The 21,720-nt window shown below is 45.8% G+C and overlaps 2 protein-coding genes across 5 annotated transcripts in view; one reads left to right on the forward strand and one right to left on the reverse strand.

The window, feature by feature from the left end:
* EMSY (EMSY transcriptional repressor, BRCA2 interacting) overlaps positions 1 to 502 on the reverse strand; it is a 54,010-nt gene extending 53,508 nt beyond the window's left edge. For 2 of the 4 annotated variants that reach the window (XR_015749695.1, XM_087966007.1), the window contains exon 1: positions 358 to 494. The gene's annotated coding sequence lies outside the window, so the exon portion shown is untranslated. Of the gene's footprint in view, positions 1 to 357 lie in introns of all 4 variants that reach the window. The other 2 variants (XM_087966009.1, XM_087966008.1) reach the window with 2 other exon arrangements.
* A 5,652-nt stretch (positions 503 to 6,154) lies between these two features.
* On the forward strand, positions 6,155 to 20,797 carry THAP12 (THAP domain containing 12). Its single transcript, XM_087966014.1, has 5 exons — positions 6,155 to 6,329; positions 11,113 to 11,233; positions 11,855 to 11,962; positions 15,086 to 15,122; positions 17,754 to 20,797. The coding sequence occupies exons 1-5, from the start codon at positions 6,241 to 6,243 to the stop codon at positions 19,694 to 19,696; spliced, it is 2,298 nt and encodes a 765-aa protein (XP_087822140.1). The 5' UTR covers positions 6,155 to 6,240; the 3' UTR covers positions 19,697 to 20,797.
* Positions 20,798 to 21,720: the final 923 nt, after the last annotated feature.

Below are 21,720 nucleotides of genomic sequence, written 5' to 3' on the forward strand. Positions count from 1 at the left end.
ACACTTTCCAAGGAATTCCTCCCCTCCCAGCCAGAGGCAGGGGATGATGGGGGGGAGGGGACACGAGAGGGTTGGCGAGGGGGTCGCGGCGGCCGGGGATGATGGGACCGGTCGGGATGCAAAACAGAGGAGTGTGTGTGTGTGTGTGTGTTGCGCGTAAGAGGACGGGAGACGGCCGTGGCTGCTGGGAATGAGAGTGGCGGCAAGGCTGAGGGAGAGGCATCCCCCTCCTCCCCCCCGTTGGGGATGATGGGCTTTGCAGTCCCTCCTGGCACTACCAACACCCTCCCTCCCCATCATCCACCCCTCGCCCGCACGCACGCCGGCCCGCCCCCCGCCAGGCCCCCGCGGACCCACCTGCCAGCCCTCCCCGGCGCCACCATCGACCCCTCCGCCCCGCGGCGGCCGATGGGCTTCGGGGCACCTTCGCGGTTTGTTTGGCGGCTCCCGCGGAAGCAGCCAAGATGGCAGGGGAGCGCGCCCAGTACGCCTGCGCGGCGGCGCCCGTGGCATGCTGGGGATGTAGTCCCGCCTCCGTGGCCTTCTCGGTTGGGAGGGAGGAAGGAGGAGAAGGAGGAGGAGCCTCGTCCCCAAAAGCAGGGCAGGGCGGGGCGGGAGGGCGTATAGAGACGCGATCGCATGGGAAACGCTGTACACTTCCGGTTCCCTGTCGCAGCTCCGGCTTGCGGGGCGGGAAGGAAGGAAATGGGGGCCCACCGAACGAAAATGCACACTAAAGCTTTAGATGTCAAAATTAACTGAAAGGGAGCCAGCGAATCCTCATCCGCGCTGAGTGGTTTTAGTCGCTGAGCATCCAAACGTGAAAAATAAAGGGGGTTCTGCAAAAAAACAACCCATGGATTATGTGGGCTTTCTCTGATCCAATGATTTTTGTGATTCTATGAATAATGTGCACCAACCCAGTTAGATCTTCAAGCCACTCTAAAAGCAACCCGGTTTGGCCTCCTTATTTCCCCCACCCACCAGCTGCAGGTTAGAAAACTCCGCCATCGGAAATCAAGGGCGAGAACCTGCAAGACTTTACCCCTTTGGGGATCAGATCGGGAGAAAAACGCGAGGTACTGCTAGCGAAGTGGGACACGGGGCTTCTCTTCGCGTTTGGAATTCTGGGTCCAGGGGTTTAAAGAGGCGCTTTAAGACAAAAGAAGCCAGGAGGAAATTGGATGGAATTCCAACTCCTGGGAAGATCCGTTTGTTTTTAATGGCATAAATAAACCTGATGGAGTTAAACTAGTTTCCTAGGAGCACTTTTTGCTTTTTTTTATTTTTTGCAAAACCCAGGGTTTTTAAAAAATAATAATAATCAGCCAAATCAAAAATGAGTGAACCGCGTGTGTGTAAATTCAGCTCTTTGTTCTTTGCAATGCAAGCTATTTGCTTAATTTAAAGGGGAAAAACAACATTTCCCACCCCCCTGAAATATTTCGTTGGAAAGTGAATGGCAATTGCCAGAAGAAAGAGATGATGAACTATAATATTTTTTCTTATTTTTCCGGCCGCTGTTTTAAACGAGGAGGAGGAGAGGAAGGAAGAAGCTCTGCTGCAAAAATTCCCAGCAGAAAACAGAAGATTTGAGTGAATATAAAGGATTTCTTTGTTCAATCGGAAGAGTTAACACGTGTAGAAGCCAAATTAGAATTGTGGGCTTTGCAAGGGGGTGGGGGTGGGAAATGCAGGTCTTTCCTGCCATCTAGTGGCCCTGTGGCGCATTGCAGCGCAGAGCCAACAGCCCTAAATAAATCGAGATTTCTAACTATGTGCTGAGCAAGGAATTTTTCAAACTTGGTCATTTAACATGTCCCAAAGGGTGCTTTTTTCCCCCCAAGAGGCAACTACTGGACATGCTTTGTTATCCCTTGAAGACGTTTTGCTTCTCATCCAAGAAGCTTCCTCAGTTCTGACTAAATGGTGCGGAAGGGAAGGATTTATACTGAAAGGACTATAACACGGTCCTTTCTGCAGTCCCAAGAAGGCTCCACACCCATTTGCACTACTCAAATGACCCTGAGGATGCAAACAAACCTCCAAGAGGCCTCAACGATCCCCAGAAAGAGTAGCTGCAGACCATGAAGGGGATCAGGGCCCCTTCCTCCCCCGTAGACCACGCCACTCACGTTGCTCCCTTATCCACTCCTCCCTGCGTGCCCTAGGATGATGGGCCTGGGTCTTCCTCTAAATGCCAATCCGCCCTGTGCCCTTCCCCAGTTTCCTCCACAACCACCGGAGCCACACTCCCACTCCCTGTCAGCTGTTTCATCTCTCCCTCTGAGTCAGACTCCAATCAGGGGCATGACACTGCATGTCAGAAGGTCGCAAAAGGGGATCGCGCAACCCCAGGACATTGCAACCGTTATAAATATGAGTCAGTTGCCAAGCGTCTGAATTTTAATTACGTGACTACAGGGATGCTGCAACGGTTGTAAGTGTGAAAAACGGTCATGTCCCTTTTTTTCAGAGCCATTGAAACTCCAAATGGTCACTAAATGAACTATTGTAAGTCAAGCACTACCTGCGTTATGATTTGTTTAAACACTGTCATTATTTAGTTGGAACCTGGCTTTAAGGGATTATACGAGAATTCAATTTGAGAGAATTTTTACTTACAATGCCAAGTTTAGTACTTAAGGCCAATTTTTGTTTTATACTTCCGTTTTAAACCATATTCTCAAAGCCTCCCGATTAGGATCAGGAGTGTATTAAGAAGAGTTAATTATTATTATTATTATTTTTTGGAGTGTCATGGCCTGATTAAAATGCCCAAGCTTCTTAAGCAGTTATTCAACCTGGAAATTAATTAAAACGTACCTTATGGGCAAATCCTCCGAGGGAGAGAAAGAGAGAAAAAAAAAACATTTACCCCACCCACTGGATTGGGGAGGGTGATTTTGTTCCCCCTGGCAATTAATTAAAAAGAGAGAACAAGTCTAGAGGCTTGAATACAATTATTAATTTTATGGCGCTTTGTATTATTGTTGTTGTTGTTGTTATTTAATCTTTAGTGAGATTCACAGCCTTTGGGGCTGGTTGATAGCTCAACAGCTCGAGTCCTAACCAAGGACCTAGGAACTGTTCAGGTAGCGTCGGAGGATATAAGCTGTTCCAAGTAGGGTGATTTTTTGTAGAATCAGGATTATTATTATTATTATTATTATTATTATTATTATTATTATTATTATTATTATTATTATTATCTATCCATCTATCTATCTATCTATCTATCTATCTATCTATCTATGTTTTCTTATGTTTTCGTGGGTATTTATATGTATGATATTCAGCTTTGTTCGGGTATTTATAGTTGTGCTTTTAAAGTTGTAGCGACGTTTTGACAGAATCTCATCTATCTATATCTATATCTATATCTATATCTATATCTATATCTATATCTATATCTATATCTATATCTATCTATCTATCTATCTATCTATCTATCTATCTATCTATAGAAGCCTGATGATGGCAGATGAGATTCGGCCGAAACGTTGCTACAACTTTAAAAGCACAACTATAATGACGTGGGAAAATACCCGAACAAAGCTGAATACCATATATATATATATGGTGTTTCCGTGCAAGGAAATGTGCAAGGAAGCATGCATAAGTGCACCAATGATCCTACCGTCACTGTCCTAATGTTCCTTTTTATTCGTATCCATTTCATGTTTATACTGATAGATAGATAGATAGATAGATAGATAGATAGATAGATAGATAGATAGATAGATAGAAAGAAAGAAAGAAAGAAAGAAAGAAAGAAAGAAAGAAAGAAAGAAAGAATTCTTTATTGGCCGTGTGTGATTGGACACACAAGTAATTTGTCTTGGTGCAAATGCTCTCAGTGTACATAAAAGAGAAGATACATTCGTCAAGAGTAAAGAATCATAAGGTGCAACACTTAGTTATAAGGTACAATAAGAATAGAATAGAATAGAATAGAATAGAATAGAATAGAATAGAATAGAATTCTTTATTGGCCAAGTGTGATTGGACGCACAAGGAATTTGTCTTAGTGCAAATGCTCTCAGTGTATATAAAAGAAAAGATACATTCATCAAGAGTCAAGAATCATAAAGTGCATCACTTAATAATAATAATAATAATAATAATAATAAGCAATCAAATCCTACTAGGAAACAGTCAATATAAATCGTAAGGATACAAGCGACAAAGTTACAGTCATACAGTCACAAGTGGGAGGGGAGGGGTGATAAGGAATGATGAGAAGATTAATAGTGATAGTAGTACAGACTTTGTAAAGAGTTGGACAGTGTTGAGGGAATTATTTGTTTAGCAGAGTGATGGCGTTCAGTCCTTCTGTCTAGTTGTTCCAGTGTGCAGTGCTCTATAGCGTCGTTTTGAAGGAAGGAATTGAAACAGTTTATGTCAGGGATGTGAGAGGTCTGTAAATATTTTCATAGGCCTCTTTTTGACTCGTGCAGGATACAAGTCCTTGATTGAAGGGAGGTGGGTAGTAATTGTTTTTTTCTGCAGTTCTAATAATCCTCTGAAGTCTGTGTCTGTCCTGTTGGGTTGCAGAACCAAACCAGACAGTTATAGAGGTGCAGATGACAGACTCAATAATTCCTCTGTAGAACTGGATCAGCAGCTCCTTGGGCAGTTTGAGCTTCCTGAGTTGGCGCAGAAAGAACATTCTTTGTTGTGCTTTTTTGATGACGTTTTTGATGTGAGGTGTCCATTTTAGGTCTTGTGATATGATACAACCTAGAAATTGGAAGGTCTCTCGATACTGTGTTGTCTAGTATTGTAAGAGGTGGTAGTAATGGGAGGAGGGTTTCTCCTAAAGTCTACCACCATTTCTACAGTTTTGAGTGTGTTCAGTTCCAGATAGTTCCGGTTATACCACGAGGCAAGTTGAACAACCTCCTGTCTGTATGCGGATATACCTGTTATCTAATACTTGCTTGACAAGATAAATAACATAAAATAAAATAAAGAATTACGCTGCCCTGCTTTCCATGCATCTCTGTAGGAAACCTGCTCGTTATTCCAAAATTTGCATTGCTCCTTCAAACAAAGCCCCGATTTGCAAATGCCCCTCGGGTCCTTAAAAGGGTAGATTCCAAGTCCCATACTCCACAGCAAGCCCGTAGCACCTGTGTGGAGAGCGCCCTCTCCTATTGAGACTCTGGTGATGCAGCTGGTGGCAGTGGTAGTATGGGTAGTTCTCGACTTACAAACAGTTCATTTAGTGACCATTCAAAGTTAGGATGGCATGGAAAAATGTGACTTATGACCGTGCTTCACAGTTACGACCTTTGCAGCATTCCCCATGATCCTGTGATCAAAATTCAGAGGCTTGGCAACTGACTCATATTTATGACGGTCGCAGTGTTCCCCTTTTGTGATCTTCCGACAAGCAAAGTCAGTGGGGAAGCCAGATTCACTTAACAACCATGTGACTCACTTAACAGCCACAGTGATTCATTTAACAACCAGGTTGTTAACAGTTGGAATGATTCACTTAACAACCGGGTTATTAACTTATCAACTGCACTGACTGATTTACTAGCTGAGGCAAGAAAGGTCGGCAAACGGGCCAAAACTCACTCAAGCGTCTCACTTAACGACACAATTTTTGGGCTCAATTGTGGTCATACATCCAGATCTACCCATGGCTTATTTATCAACTGTGGGGATTCATTGGACATCCATGGCGAGGAAGATCGTTAGATAGGGCAAAATTCACTCAAGCGTCTTGCTTAACGACATGCATTTGGGGCCGAATTGTGGTCGTACATCGAGGACTACCCGTGGCTTACTTAACAACTACGATTCATTTGACACCCGTAGCAAGAAAAGTCGTCAAAGGGGACGAAACTCATGTGTCTCACTTAACGACCTAAATTTGGGGCCGAACTGTGGCTGTACGTCGAGGACTACTCTTAGTTATTTAACAACGGCAGCGATTCATTGGACATCCGTGGCAAGGAAGTTCGTCCAACGGGTCCAACATTCCCTTAAGCGTCTCGCTTAGCGATGGAAACGCTGGGGTCGTAAGTCCAGGCGCCCGCGGGCGCCCGGTTGGGGCGGGCGGCGGGGGAGATAAGCGCATGCGCGCCTGCGCCTCGATGGTGGTGGGCGGAACGGCCGAGGAAGCGGTGCCTGATGGGAAGGAGGCGGTGGCGGCGGCGAGTCCTCCTGCCGCCGCCGCTGCTGCTTCGCGGGCTCTTAAAGGGGCCGCCGCCGCCGCGCCCGAGGATGCCGAACTTCTGCGCCGCCCCGAATTGCACCCGCAAGAGCACCCAGAGCGACCTGGCTTTCTTCCGTTTCCCGCGGGACCCCGCCCGGTTAGTACAACACGCACACGCGTGTGCAAGTGTGCAGGCGCGTGTGTGTTGGGAGGAGGGGCCGGAGGAATAAGCGGGGTTGCGTTCCCACGTGACGCGCTTGCAAACCCGGGTCTCGAGCTCCGCCACGCGTGCAACGCGGGGGAAGGCTGCCCACGGGGGACCCCCGAGGGCTGGGGGAGGGTGTGGCGGGGAGCCCGGCAGGGTGGGGGTGGGTGGGGGAAAAAAGGGTTGGATTACAAAGCCCATCGGGCTGCGGAGCGCGCCCGGAGTCATTTTTTGCAAAGGGTTGCCCCCCCCACGTTTGCACGTGCCCCAGTTTGGATTCCCGGTCTCATACGCTGCTTGGTTCTATCCGCCCTGGGAATTTCCGGATCTGTGGGACTACAGTGTCTATGTCCATTTCCCAGAGCTGTTGCACTACAAAGCCCATTCCTCCTGTTCTTCACCCTGATGATTTCCAGACCTGGCTGACTACCATGCCCATTGCTCACTGCTGGTGATGGTGCCTGACGAGTTTGCAGATCTGTTGGACTACAGTGCCCATTCTCATTTCCCAGAGCTGTTGGACTACATAGCCCATGCCTCCTGTTCCCCCACCCTGCTGGTTTCTAAAACTTTTCAGAGTACATTTGCCACCCTGATTTCTGGACATATCAGACTACAAAGCCCATTTCCCACTTTGGAGATTTCCAGATCTGCTGGACTACCGTGCCCATTCCCATCTCCCACACCTGTTGGACTACATAGTCCATTCCTCCTGTTCCCCCCACCCTGCAGATTTCCAGAACTTTCAAAATACACTGCCCGTTGCCTACCTCGATCACTACACAAATCGGACTACAATGCCCATTTCCTGGCGATTTCCCGATCTGTTGGACTCCAGTGCCCATTCACATTTCCCGGAGCTGCTGGACTACATAACCCATTCCCCCTGTTCCTTACCCTGGTATTTTCCAGAATTACTGTGCCCATTTCCTGACCTATCCCCAGAACAGCTTCTCACCCAGATGGCACAGATCGTGGTCCCAGAGGCTGGAGAATGGGTACTGTAGTCCAGCGATGGCCAGGATGCATTGGAGTCAAATCAGGGGTGGTCGTAAGGGGGAAATACCTGGAAATGAGGGGAACAGCTATGGGGTGCAAGCCCCGCTCCCCCTTTTCACAGGTGGAGTTAAATGTGCAATAACATGGTGCACAGGTGCATATTGACAGGCTGGGAATGGGTATTGTAGTCCAACGTAAAAACCTGACATTAGAAAAAGATCTAGTGGTCCATGGGTCTTTCCTTTGAGTTTTTTTCTTTTTAATTTATATATTTTCTTTTTAATTATTACTTTTATTTTATACATATCTGAAAACCAAAGGCAGCAAAGATAGCTCAGTGGTTAAAGACACTGAGCTTTAACCACATGTTTGAGTCCCACGTGCTGCAGGACGGGATGAGCTCCCGTGACAGGTAATTCCTCGACTTAACAACTGCAATTGAGCCCGAAATTTAAGTTGCAAAGTGAGGCATTAGAGTTCTGCCCCCTTTTGCAAGTTTTCTTGCCATGGTTATTAAGTGAATCGTGGCAGTTCTTAAATTAGGGACATGGTTGTTAAGTGAATCGGGCTTCCCCGTTGAAAGGGCATGACCTAGGACACTGCAACCGTCGTAAATACGAGTCAATTGCCAAGCGTCTGAATGAGCATGGGGGTGTCAACAACGGTTGCAAGTGTGGAAAAACGGCCATAAGTCACTTTTATTCAGTGCTGTTGTAACTTTGAACGGTCACTAAACAAAGCATTGTAAATCAAGGACTACTTGATTTACTTACCCCAGCTCCTGCCCAACTCGCAGTTTGAAAGTAAAGGAGGTGAGAGATGACTCAGTGGTTAGATAAAGGTTTCCCTTGCACATACATGCTAGTCGTTTCTGGCTCTACGGGGCGGTGCTCATCTCCGTTACAAAGCCGAAGAAGAGCCAGCGATGTCCGAAGACGTCTCTGTGGTCACGTGGCCGGCACGACTAAATGCCGAAGGCGCATCGAACGCTGTTACCTTCCCACCAAAGGTGGTCCCTATTTTTCTACTTGCATTTTTTACGTGCTTTTGAACCGCTAGGTTGGCAGAAGTTGGGATCAGTAACGGGAGCTCACTCCGTGACGCGGCACTAGGGATTCGAACCGCCGAACTGCCAACCTTTCTGATCGACAAGCTCAGCGTCTTAGCCACTGAGCCACCACGTCCCTGGCTCAGTGGTTAAAAGACCCTGATTTTGCCAGCTGTAAAGCCGACAGTTGAGGTTCGAGACCCGAGTGCTGCACGACGGGGTGAGCTCCTATCCCTTGGTTCATCTCCCGCCCATCTAGCAGTTCGAAAGCACGCAAATGCAAGTAGATCAATAGGTACCACTTCGGTGGGAAGGTCACAGTTATATCCTTTGGCTGGCCACTTGACCACACGGAAAATGCCTTCGGACAACGATGTCCCCTTCGGCTAAAAACCGGAGATGAGTACCCTCCCTCTCAGAGCATGGGTGTCAAACTCGCCATGTCACGTGGCCGTCATGTGACGTTTCATGGCGTTTCCCCCATTCACGGAGCTGGAGTAGGCGTGGCCTGCATGTGACACATTCAGCCCGCGGGCCGCCAGTTTGACACCCCGACTTAAGACACGTCATCTATATATATAAAAGCGGAATACCGTCATCACAAAATCTCCAGAACCATAAAGCCTACAAACTTGAAATTTGGCCCGCATGTTCCTCTTGGCTTCTAGGTGCTTACTAAGAAAGGATTTTTCGAAATGACCCTCAGAGCATTACTATTTCATATATTATTATTATTATTATTATTAACACACTCTGATGCTAAGGAGTTCTACTCCCCCTCCCCACCTGAAAAGAAACCTGTTCCAAATGCAAAAAATGCAAGCAGAGAAGTTTCAGTTTCACAGCAGCACCAAGCAGCTTTAGTACAGAACAGTTGAGCTAAGCCACGCCCAGGCTCCTTGCTCACAGCAAATACTGCTTCAGTTTCCAAACAGCCCTCAACTCTCTCACACACTGACAGGATGCAAGCCAGATGAATACCGATGGATGCTGGTAGGCAGAGGCAGAATTTTTCTCCCCCTTATTTTCCTCCCAAAAACCTAACTCGGACCACATAGTTTCGCACAAGTATCGAGCTAGTAAATAAATATATATTTATTTATCTGAAAACCAGGTTGGAGAACTGGAGACAAATCAGCATGCTGGTTTAGGAAACAAACTGGTAGCAGTTACTGTATTTTAAATAGTGTTCAACTTTGTCTAACCATCATTCACACTTAACGGCAGCACTTAAAAAAAAGTGACTTACGGCCTGGTTTTATGCTTAATGGGATGTTGTGACAGTTATTAAGTGAACTTAGCCCCATTTTTGCAACCTTTCTTGCCGCGGTTGCTAAGTGAAGCATTGCAGTTCCGCTAGCGACAACGGTTGTTAAGTGAAACCTGGCTTCCCCGTTGGAAGTCGCAAAAGTTGATCGCCTGGCCCCGGGGATACTACGACTGTTATAAATAGGAGTCAGTGGCCAAGCATCTGAATTTTGAACCCGCGGTCGTGGGGATGCTGCAACGGTCGTTATGCGTGAAAAATTGTCATAAGCCCCTTTTTTCGGTGCCGTTGTACTTTGAAAGGTCACTAAATAAACAGTTGTAAGTGAAGGACTAACCCATAGAAAATTAAACCCTCCTGCTTTGGCGTCCAGCTTGGGGAGCTGTTGGTCTGCAAGACTTCCAAGGAAGCTGATATATATATGTATGTATGTATGTACGTATATATGTATAATATATTTATATTTATGTATAATATATTTATTATATTTATATATTTATATTTATATTTATATTATATATATATATATATATATATATATATATATATATATATATATATATATACATACACATATATATACATATATACATATATACATATATACATATATACATATACATATACATACATACATACATACATACATACATACATATATATATATATATATATATATATATATATATATGGATCTTTGGTTATTCGGGTTTTCTCCGCGTAAGATTGGAAGTATCTAGGCAACGCGTTTCGATGAAGTCTCATTCATCATCTTCAGGCTTGTGTCTTCAGCTTTGTGCTTCTCAGAGTGATGTGAGCTTGCAGCTGCTTCTTCCTTTTAACTGCTGGTGGGGGTGTGACTTGATTGGGTGGGGGCTTGGCTGTGTTCTGATTGGGTGGGGGTGTGTTCTCATTGGTTGGGGGTTTGGCTGTGTTCTGTGTTCTCCCCAACCAATGAGAACATACTCCCCACCCAATCAGAACACAGCCAAGCCCCCACCCAATCAAGTCACACCCCACCAGCAGTTAAAAGGAAGAAGCAGCTGCAAGCTCACATCACTCTGAGAAGCACAAAGCTGAAGACACAAGCCTGAAGATGATGAATGAGACTTCATCGAAACGTTGCCTAGATACTTCCAATCTTGCGCGGGAGAAACTCGAATAACCAAAGATCCACATACAAATACCATGAGAACCTCAGAAAACATACATACATACATACATACATACATACATACATACATACATACATATATATATATATATATATGATCTTCTCCCTCTCTCTTTCTCTCTTTTTCTCTCTCCCTCCCTCTCTCTTTCTCTCTCTCTCCCTCCCCTCTCTCTTTCTCTCTCTCTCTCTCTCTCTCTTCTCTCTCTTTCTCCCTCTCTCTTTCTCTCTCTCTCTCTCTTTTTGGCAGATGCCAGCGATGGGTGGAGAACTGCCGAAGGGTCGATCTGGAGGATAAAACCCCGGATCAGCTAAACAAGCATTACAGGCTGTGCGCTGAGCATTTTGAGACCTCCATGATATGTCGGAGCGTAAGTGGAAGGGAAGCGGTGGACGGTGTAAGGAGAATGGGAGGGGAAATTGGGAGAGCAAATAAAAGCAACAGCTTACCAAAACCTCCTTTCCCCTTCCCTTCCCTTCCTTTTTTCTGTTCCTCCTCTTTTCTTTTCCCTCCCTTTCCTTCCTTTCATTATCCCTCTCCTCTTCTTTCCCTTTCCCTTCTTTTCCTCTTCCTCCTTTTTTCTCTTCCTTCCCTCTCTCTCCTTCCTTTCATTATCCCTCTCCTCTCCTTTCCCTTTCCCTTCTTTCCTTTCCCTTTTCCCCTTTCCCATTCTCTTCCTCCTTCCCTTTCTTTTTTCCCTCTTTTCCTTCCCTCACTTTCCTTTCCTTCATTATCCCTCTCCTTCCCCCTTCCCTTCTTTTCCCCTCTCCTTTCCCCTTCTCTTCCTCCTTCCCTTCTCTCTTCCCTTCCTCCTTCCTCCTTCCCTTTTTCCCTCCTTCCCTTCCCTCCCTTCCCTTCATTCTCTCTCTCCTCTCCCCTCCCCTCCCTTTCCCTTCTTTTCCCCTTCTTCTATTCCTCCTTCCCTCTTCTCTTCCCTTCATTATCCTTCTCCTCTCCTTTCTTCCCCTTTTTTCTTTATTTTCTTTTCCAGAGCCCCTACAGGACAGTTTTACGAGACAACGCCGTGCCCACCATATTTGACTTGACCAGCCATTTAAACAACCCTCACAGCAGGCACCGCAAAAGGATTAAAGAGCTGGTAGGTTTGGCTCAGGCTATAGAGGTTGTTGGCGATAAATTCAAAATGACATCTAGCTTCTAAATCTGGTTATTTCCCCCAACGTGGCGATTTTAAGATGTGTGGACTTCAATTCCCCGAGCTGAGCTCTTCATTCTGACTAAAAGGACTCAAAGAATCAGTCCTTTCCCCTTCCTTCCTTCCTTCCTTCCTCCCTCCCTCCCTCCCTCCCTCCCTCTCCTTCTGTCTGTACATCCCTCCCTCCTTTCTTCTCCTTCCTTCCCTCCGTCCCATACATCCATACATTTTCCTTCCATTTCTCCTCCCTCCCTTCTTTATATACATCTATATATACAAAAGTGAAATACCCCTCACACATCATCACAAAATCTCCAGAACCATATGTTGAGGTAATTCCCCGTTAGGAGAATGAGCGCATACAGGGAGACATATTTGAGAGAAGTGTTTGAATAATACACACACACACAACACAGATACACTGTACAATAAATGTAGGTTTTTACTTCCAGAAAGGTTTAAGCAAAGTTCAAGATAAGCAGTCCAAAGTCATTCACAGGTAAATCAGTCAGTTTTTCAATCCAGGGATAATCCAATAACAAATTCCAGTGTCAAAAACATTTCAGTATCAGACTTACATCAAATCCAGTAATATCAGTCAATTAGGAAAAATGGAGGAAGGCAACACTTTCCAACAGAAGGAAACAGATACACTCACACTCTCTTCTGAGACTAAGACTAAGACAAACCAGGTTTCCGGCTCCATCTTATGGCTGTTTGAGAAACCACACCTAATTACAGTTTTGCATTTTCTTAAAGATACAGTTTTAAAATGTTTATCCTGGTTTATATATTTCTAACCCAAATACCTGTTAGGTGACTTATATTCCTAACACCATAAAGCCTACAAACTTGAAATTTGGCACGTAGGTTCCTCTTGGCTTCTAGGGGCCCACTAAGAAAGGATTTTTCTAAATGACCATCAGAGCATTCGTATTTCCTATATTATTATTATTATTATTATTATTATTATTTTATTATTATTATTATTCTCTGATACCAAGGAGTTCTAATCCCCCTCCCCAACTGGAAAGAAATGTCTTCCAAATGCAAAACACAAGCAGAGGAGTTTCAGTTTCACAGCACCAAGCAGCTTTAGTACAGAACAGTTGAGCTAAGCCATGCTCCTTGCTGTCTCCTTGCTCACACAGCAAATATTGTTTCAGTTTCCAAACAGCCCTCAACTCTCACACACTGACAGGACGCTAGCCAGATGAATACCTATGGATGCTGGTAGGCAGATGCAGAATTTTTCTCCCCCTTATTTTCCTCCCCAAAAACTAAGCCTGACCACATAGTTTCTTAGCGAAGAATGGGTATCGAGCTAGTACATATATATGTACATACATTTTCCTTCTATTTTTCCTTCCTTTTGGTAATATTTCATTAACATACATAGAAAAATCTATGTTTAAAATGTTTCGCTGTCTTATTCCCATCAGGCTGGAACCCATTATCCTGTTTTTCCATTGAAATATCATTTTGAATAGCGCCAGTTTGAATTTTGCCACCATCTTGTGCGATTCATTTAATGGCAGAAATTAAAACTGACCTGTGCAGAAAGTTTGTGTAGTGCTCTAAAATAATATCAGCTCCTTTTTCTAGAGCAGGGGTGGGCAATTAATTTCTGTCGGGGGCCACATGGAAAAAATCAGATCTGCGTTTTGAGGGCCGAACCAATTTTATAAAAGGCCATTATAAAGGGCCCATTATAAATGCAGCAAATTATATATAAGAATGAATGAATGAATGAATGAATGAATGAATGAATGAATATATATATATATATATATATATATATATATATATATATTCTTAAGTTTCATGGTACTTACATGTATGGCCTTGAAGCTTTGTTGGGTATTTTCCCACGTCATTGTAGTTGTTCTTTAAAGTTGTAGCAACGTTTCAGCAGAATCTCATCTGCCATCATCAGGCTTCTGTATTGTCCGTCTGTCAGGAGTCAGACTTTGCAGTGGTTTTCAAACCACTGTAAAGTCTGACTCTGGACAGACGGACACAATGAAGCCTGATGATGGCAGATGAGATTCTGCTGAAACGCTACAACTTTAAAAGAACAACTATGCATGACGTGGGAAATAACAACAAAGCCAAGGCCATACATACATACATACATGCATACATATATATATATATATATATATATATATATATATATATATATATAATATTCTTATATATAATTTGCTGCATTTATAATGGGCCCTTTATAATATATATATATATATATTATATATATATATAATATATATATAATATATATATAATATATATAAGAAAAAGTAACACCGGCTGCTCCTACTACTACTTTCCACGCTTTCAAAACGCGAGTCCCAGGAGAGAACAAACAGCAAACCATGCGCCAGGGGCATCCAAGCCCACCTAAAGCTAGGCTGTTGCTGGTGGAGCCTCGCCCTGCCTTGGTGCCCTGTTTCCGGCTCGCGGTCCTGCTCGGCTGGCACTTTAAAAGACTGCTTCCAGCACCAGAGCAACTTCCCAGCAACTTTCTTGGCTTCCTTTAACTTCGCGGGGCGCGCCTGGTCCCGAGCCGCGGCGGAGGGAAGCCCGGAGCGCCACCAGGTCGCTTCCTCCAAGCAGCCCACCGGGCGGAACCCTTCCGGCTCCTCGGCGGGAAGGCGCCGCCCTGCAAACTTTGCCTTTGCAAAGTTTAAGCCTGAAGCTGAAACCCGAGCAACGCTTCCCGGCTTTTCCTTTTACGCGATTTCAACCCCCCGAGGCCTTTGCAAAGTCTTCTTTTTTTACCCGGAGCCCCCCTGTTTTGCAGCTTTGGGGCCACGCGCAGGGCACGCCACAGCGTTTTTTTCAGGGCGGGCGGATTGGACGACACGGGCGGATGTGGCCCGCGGGCCGTGTTTGCCCCCCTGTTCTAGAGGAACTGGGTTTGTTGTTTTGAAGGTTTAACCCTGGCAAGATTCAAAACGGTGGGTGTTCAGAAAATGCAGAAATACAGGATTTCTTTGGATCACTCAAGAAAGGCTTCTCAAATGTGTAAATTTAAAAACCTCTCCCTTTTCGTTCCCCCAGAGCGAAGAGGAAATACGAACATTGAAACAGCAAAAGAGTAAGTTGAACTACTTATTTTTTAGAATTGGGTAGTACATCAGTAACATTGGGCAGTAAAATGGTTTTAGGATACGATCGGGGGTCGGTCACCGGAGCCAGAGGTTTAGTCCTTTTTTTTTATCTTTCGAACCTGGTTCCCAGGCCTCAACCACTTCCCTGGCTGTTATTGTACCTGCTCGGCCAACAATCTTAGTAGCTGCGGAATTGAATGTTCATTGCAACGTGAGGCTACCGATGAGTTCAGATCTTCTTGTCTGATAGCTCACTTGTGTTCCTGCAGTCTGGTGGTTAGCTTGTCTGTCCTAACATAAGTCATAGGAGCAATCCACGCAGGGGATCCAGTAGATTACATTAGGAGTACCGTATTTCCCCGAAAATAAGCCCTGGGTCATAGTTTTTTGCCACCAAAAAAAAGGCAACCAGGTCTTATTTTCGGGGGAGGTCATCCACTGACTAACCTCACTTGCGCGCATCACCCCCGGCCTCCTTTTCGCTGTCAGAAGCCTTCAGGAACTTCTTCTTCTGCGGCCGGCAAGGCTTTCCTGAAGGCCTCTGCAAGCGGTATAACAGACCTCTGGATCGATCCAGAGCTTTGTTCTCAGCTACAGAGGCCTTCAGGAAAGCCTGACCAGCCTTGCCGGCTGCAGAAGAAATGGGCCGGCAAGGCAGGTGTCCAGGTGTGCGAGGCCTGGCTACACCTGTCCAAAGGTAAGTAGTAGGGCAGCTCCACCCACCCCTCATCCCCACCCTAGCTTAATTTTTACCCGTCCACTCTGGAGTGGGCGGGATCTTAATTAGGGCTTATTTTGGGGGTAGAGCTTATATTGGGCACACATGTCAAAGTCAAGCTAGGACTTACTTTCAGGGTAGGCCGTATTGTCGGGGAAACAGGGTATCTCCTGCCTCCAAGCGATCTTTAAAAATAGTTTTAGCTTTCCTGTGGAGTTGAGCCTCACAGGGTAGGCCGGATCAGAGATTTAGCCTTTCGAGAAAGCTAAAACCACTTTTCTGGAGATGGCCCTTAATAACCGAATCTTGCAAGTCGGTGCGGGACATCTCCCTACCGTTCCTTCTTATACTCCCAGGGAATCAGGGAGGTGTCTTCCAAACTTTATATTGCTTCCCAGGACTTATGGTTTCAACACCCCACCACCACCACCTTTGTATGGGTAAGATTATTTGAATATGTCCATCAAAGTCATCTTCCTTATTCTCCACCAGACCAAATTAGGTAGGATTTGGTGACGGCGTCCTGTTGTCCCCTATCTTTCCCACTGCTGTCTGTGCTCCTTGGAATTATTTAGAAAGTGTGTGTGTGTGTGTCTCCCTCCTTTCACTTCCTTCCTCCTTTCCTTCCTTCCTTCTGCCCTCCTTCCCGCTCGTCCTTCCTACCTTCATTCCCCTTTTCTCTTTCACTTCCTTCCTGCCTTCCTTCCTTCCTTTCCCTTTTTCTCTTTCTTTCACTTCCCTCTCTTCCTATTTTCCTTCCCCTCTTTTCTCTTTCACTTCCTTGCTATCTTCTTTTTTCCTCTTCCTCTTTTCCCTCCCTCCCTCCCTTCTTCCTTGCTTCCTTCTTTCCTTCCTTCTCCTTTTCTCTTTCACTTCCTTCCTGCCTTCCTTTCCCTTTTTCTCTTTCACTTCCCTCTCTTCCTATTTTCCTTCCCCTCTTTTCTCTTTCACTTCCTTGCTATCTTCCTTTTTCCTCTCCCTCTTTTCCCTCCCTCCCTTCCTTCTTTCCTTCCTTCCCCTCTTCTCTTACACTTCCTTCCTACCTTCCTTCCTTTCCCTTTTCTTTCTCTTTCCTTCCCTCTCTTCCTATTTTCCTTCCCCTCTTTTCTCTTTCACTTCCTTGCTATCTTCCTTTTTCCTCTCCCTCTTCCCCCCCTTCTTCCTTGCTTCCTTCTTTCCTTTCTTCTCCTTTTCTCTTTCACTTCCTTCCTGCCTTCCTTTCCTTTTTCTCTTTCACTTCCCTCTCTTCCTATTTTCCTTCCCCTCTTTTTCTCTTTCACTTCCTTGCTATCTTCCTTTTTCCTCTCCCTCTTTTCCCTCCCTCCCTTCTTCCTTCTTTCCTTCCTTCCCTTCTTCTCTTACACTACCTTCCTTCCTTTCCTTTTTCTTTCTCTTTCACTTCCATCCTCCCTTCCCTCCCCCTCCCTTCTTCCTTCTTTCCTTCCCTCCCCTATTTTCTCTTTCACTTCCTTCCCCTCTTTTCTCTTTCACTTCCTATCTTCCTCTCCCTCTTTTCTCTCTCATTCACTTTCCTCCCTCCCTCCTTTCCTTCCTTACCCTACCTGGTTGACTCTTGGCCTAACCCCAGGAGATGGTGACTTCTAGTCCCACCTTCGGCACAAAAGCTAGCTGAGTGACTTTGAGCCAATCTCTCTCTCTCTCTCCCTCCCTCCCCCCTCTCTCTGCCTAGCCCACCTCACAAGGTTGTTGTGTGGAAAAAGAGAAAGGTATAGTAGGCACAGTACGTCACAGCCACCTCAAGTTACTTGTATAGTAATAAGGTGGGATAAAACCAAATAAACAACATAACTGAGGCGTTTTAACATCTCAGTCATTTGAAGGGAATGTTTTGGTATCCCAAATGGGTCAGTATTAAATAAACTTTTCCCCCTTTCCCTAGTTGACGAAACTTTCGAACAAGAAAAGACCAACTCCGAATCCAAGAACGACGTCCAGAACCCAGCCTCGGAAGAAGGCCAAGGAGAGCCGATCGATGACGACCTCCCGTTAACCCAAGAAGAGCGGGAAAACAAGGATTACCTCAAATCATTATTCGAGATTTTAATTCTCATGGGCAAACAAAACATCTCCTTGGACGGCCACAACGCCGACGAGCTTCCCGAAGGAATTTTCACCCCGGATAATTTCCAAGCCCTCTTGGAATTCCGGATCAATTCCGGCGACGAAGTTCTGAGGAAACAGTTTGAAACCACGGCTGTGAACCTGGCCTATTGCTCCAAAACCCAACAGAAGCAAATGCTGGAGATTTGTGAGAATTGTGTGCGCGAAGAAATGCTGAGGGAGGTGAGGGACTCTCAGTTTTTCTCCATCGTCACCGACGAAGTGGTGGACTTAGCCGGCGAGGAACACTTACCCATCCTGGTGAGATTTGTGGACGACGCTCACAATTTGCGAGAGGAATTCGTCGGTTTCTTACCTTACGAAGCCGACCCGGAAATCTTAGCGGTGAAATTCCACACCACCATTACCGAAAAATGGGGCTTAAACATGGAGTATTGTCGAGGTCAGGCCTACGTCCTCTCCAGCGGGTTCGCTTCTAAAATGAAGACCGTGGCCACGAGGATCTTGGAGAAGTATCCTCAGGCCATATACACGTTGTCTTCTTCGTGTGCCTTGAACCTCTGGCTGGCCAAATCAGTCCCCGTTCTTGGCATTTCAGTGGCGCTGGGAACCATGGAGGAGACCTGCTTGTTCTTCCTACAGTCCCCTCAGATGTCGGCCGGGCTAGACAACACCCTCTCCGCCCTCTTCCACAGCAACGAGGAGAAAGGGAATTTGCTGAAGGAGTTCGCCCGTTCTCACTGGACGGGACGCCACAACAGCTTTGAGATTGTGGTTGACCTTCTCCAGGCTCTGGTGCTCTGCTTGGACGGCATCAACGATGCTTCCGCGGCATGGAACAGCTCCCTGGTGGGGCAGGCGAGCATTCTCTCCATGGCCCTGGCGAATTTTGACTTCGTGGTGACTGTGGTCATCATTAAGAACGTCCTCTCGTTCACCAGAGCTTTTGGGAAGAATCTCCAGGGCCAAACATCCGACGTCTTCTTTGCGGCCAGCAGCTTGACCGCCGTCCTGCATTCCCTCAACGAGGTGATGGAGAACATCGAGGTGTATCACGAGTTCTGGTTTGAGGAAGCCACCAATTTGGCCTCCAAGCTGGATATCCCCATTAAATTGCCTGGGAAGTACTGCCGCGCCCAACAGGGAAATGTGGATTCAGAGATCACTCCGGAGAATTACTACAAGGAAGCCCTCAGCATCCCCACGGTGGAACACATCATCCAGGAGTTGAAGGATATCTTCTCAGAACAGCACCTGAAGGCCCTCAAGTGCTTGTCTCTCGTGCCTTCGGTCATGGGGCAGCTCAAATTCAACACCTCCGAGGAACACCACGCCGACATGTACAAGAACGACCTCACAAACCCGGATACCCTCTCCGCGGAGCTTCACTGCTGGCGGATCAAGTGGAAGCACCGCGGAAAGGACATTGAACTTCCCACCACCATCTACGAGACCCTCCACCTGCCGGACATCAAGTTTTTCCCCAACGTCTACTCCTTGCTCAAGGTCCTTTGCATCCTGCCCATCATGAAGGTGGAGAACGAGAAGTTCGAAATCGGCAGGCGGCGTTTGAAGGCCTACCTCAAGAACACGGTCACCGAGCAGCGCTCCAATAACCTCGCCCTGTTGAACATAAACTTTGATATCAAGCACGACCTGGACTTAATGGTGGACACGTACATGAAGTTCTATCCAGAGAAAGTGGAATTTCAAGAGGGGTTTCTCCCTTCGCACAATTCCGAAGAGGTCCAAGAGACTTAGCCGAACGAGGGAAAACGGACCACCAGGAGCGGTTGAGATACATCATTTGGCCTTCTTAAAAAAAAAACAGAAAACAATAATAAGGGTCCATTCGGCACCCCCACTTGAAGTAAAATGTCAAGAGTAGAGCCCCTTACGTTGTCTTGAAAAGGAGCCGCAGATAATTTACCCAGCTCTGTTTTTGCAGCTGAGGCCTTGTTCTCTGAGCATAACGCACTCAAGTTCCTCCTTGGTTTATGGCCAAGAAAAGCCAGTTCATAAAGAAGAGAGTGTGTTACTCCTTGTTGAATTTCTTTCCTCTTGTCCCCAAATTCCAGGCCCAAGAAAGAAGGATGCAATTTTGACCTAAGCTATGCTGTAGAGATGTACTTTTCCATCTCTTGAACCCTTTGCTAGGAGGTTTAGGGGAAAAGGTATCTTGAGGTTCTTCTAGAGACCAGGAATGTCCAATCTTAGCCACTTGAAGACTTGTGGACTTCAACTCCCAGAATTCTCCAGCTGGCTACGGCTGAGGAATTCTGGGAGTTGGAAGTCCAAAAGTCTCGAAGTGACTTAAAGGTTGGATAACCCTGGTCTGCACCAAGGGTTTTAAACCTGGGGACCGCCCCAATTAGCTGAACTAAGTTATCGTTTCTAACTAGGCTTCTAAAGTTATTTCGGGGGGTGGGGTGGGGAAAGGAATTTCGTGAATCCAGCACTGTTTTCAGAATTGCAGCCCACTTTATTAATCAAGGTTTGGTTGACTTGTTCTTCTCGGGTCCTTTTTCCCACCGATTTTGTCCCATAGAGATGTGGGGGTTTTCCCTCCCTTCCATAAGTGAATTCATCTCTCTTCTCAAAACGAGACTTTGCAAACCGCTAAAACTGATGGCCAGCTAGTTTTACTGTTTAGATCCTGATGAATGACCAGTGACTTAACACGAAAACTTGGCAAACAAGCAAAATAACGGGTTCTGAAATGTGGGAACTTGTTGTTTTTTTTAATGTAGAAGTCCTACAGAAACTTTTTGGAAATATTTTTGGGCCGAAACAAAAGGAAGGGGAGGGGAATGAATTTTTTGGTATAGTTTCTTTCCATGCAGAAATAAAATGTGAATTTGCTATTTTGGTCTGAGCCGTTGGTTGTAGCAGTAAAAGGTTCGCTGCCTTTCTAATTGGGCTTGGAAGCTAAACTGGGGTGTGGCTTGCTTAACACCTGGATATGGAAGGCCATGGTTCATCTCGAAGTAAAATTTCCTAACCGGTGAAATCAATCCTCAACGTACGACCATTATGGAGCCCGGAATTGTGGTCATAAGTTGTCGGTCGTTAATTAGGTGGCTCACCAAACTATGGTTATAGGACCTGGGGGTTTGGCTCAGCCACGGAACGTCAAATCTGGCTTGTATTGAGTCCGTCTTAATTTTGAAGAGTTGCTGAGAAACTTGTCGTTAGTCAAGAACCCCTTGTAATGTTGCCCCCAAAACAACAAAGATGTCATAAAATCAGTAAGAAGTTGCATTCAACCCCAAGAGGATTTTTTTTTTTTTTTTTGGTAATAATTGTGAAGCCTTTTTCTTCAATCTGGGCATCCTGCATTCTCAACCTAAGCTATTTCAAGACATGGGGACTTCAATTCCCGGTATTCCCCAGCCAGCCATCCTTCCAATATTTGAGGGCCGTCACAAAGAGTTTGGGGGAGGGGGTCAACCTATTCTGCAAAGCACCTGAGGGCAGGACAAGAAGTAACAGGTGGGGAAGATCATTAAAAACAGATCCAACCTAGAAATGAGAAATTTCCTCACAGTGAGAACAATTAAATCAATCCATCATCGGAAGTTTTTAAGAAAAAAAAATTGGACAGCCATTTGTCCACAATTGATTAGGGTCTCCTGCTTGGGTGGCGGTGGGGGGGTTGGACTAAATCAGTGGCCGCCAGCCAGTGGGCCAGGGACCACTGGTGGTCCGTGAGAAAATTTTGGTGGTCCGCAGAGAAATGTCCCCCCCCCCCAAAGCAATTAATCCAAGCTGTGCAGGAACACAAG

Source organism: Notechis scutatus, chromosome 5 (genome assembly GCF_049901735.1).
Source record: "Notechis scutatus isolate UNSWTSFEM ecotype Mainland chromosome 5, rNotScu1.2, whole genome shotgun sequence".
Taxonomy (NCBI): Eukaryota; Metazoa; Chordata; class Lepidosauria; order Squamata; family Elapidae; genus Notechis; species Notechis scutatus.

Bases quoted from the DNA above. Each gene is read 5' to 3' on its own strand.
- THAP12 (XM_087966014.1), top strand. From the start codon at position 6,241: ATGCCGAACTTCTGCGCCGCCCCGAATTGCACCCGCAAGAGCACCCAG. The intron at 6,330-11,112 runs GTTAGTACAACA...TCTTTTTGGCAG, and splicing joins TTCCCGCGGGACCCCGCCCG to ATGCCAGCGATGGGTGGAGA. The intron at 15,123-17,753 runs GTAAGTTGAACT...CCCTTTCCCTAG, and splicing joins AACATTGAAACAGCAAAAGA to TTGACGAAACTTTCGAACAA.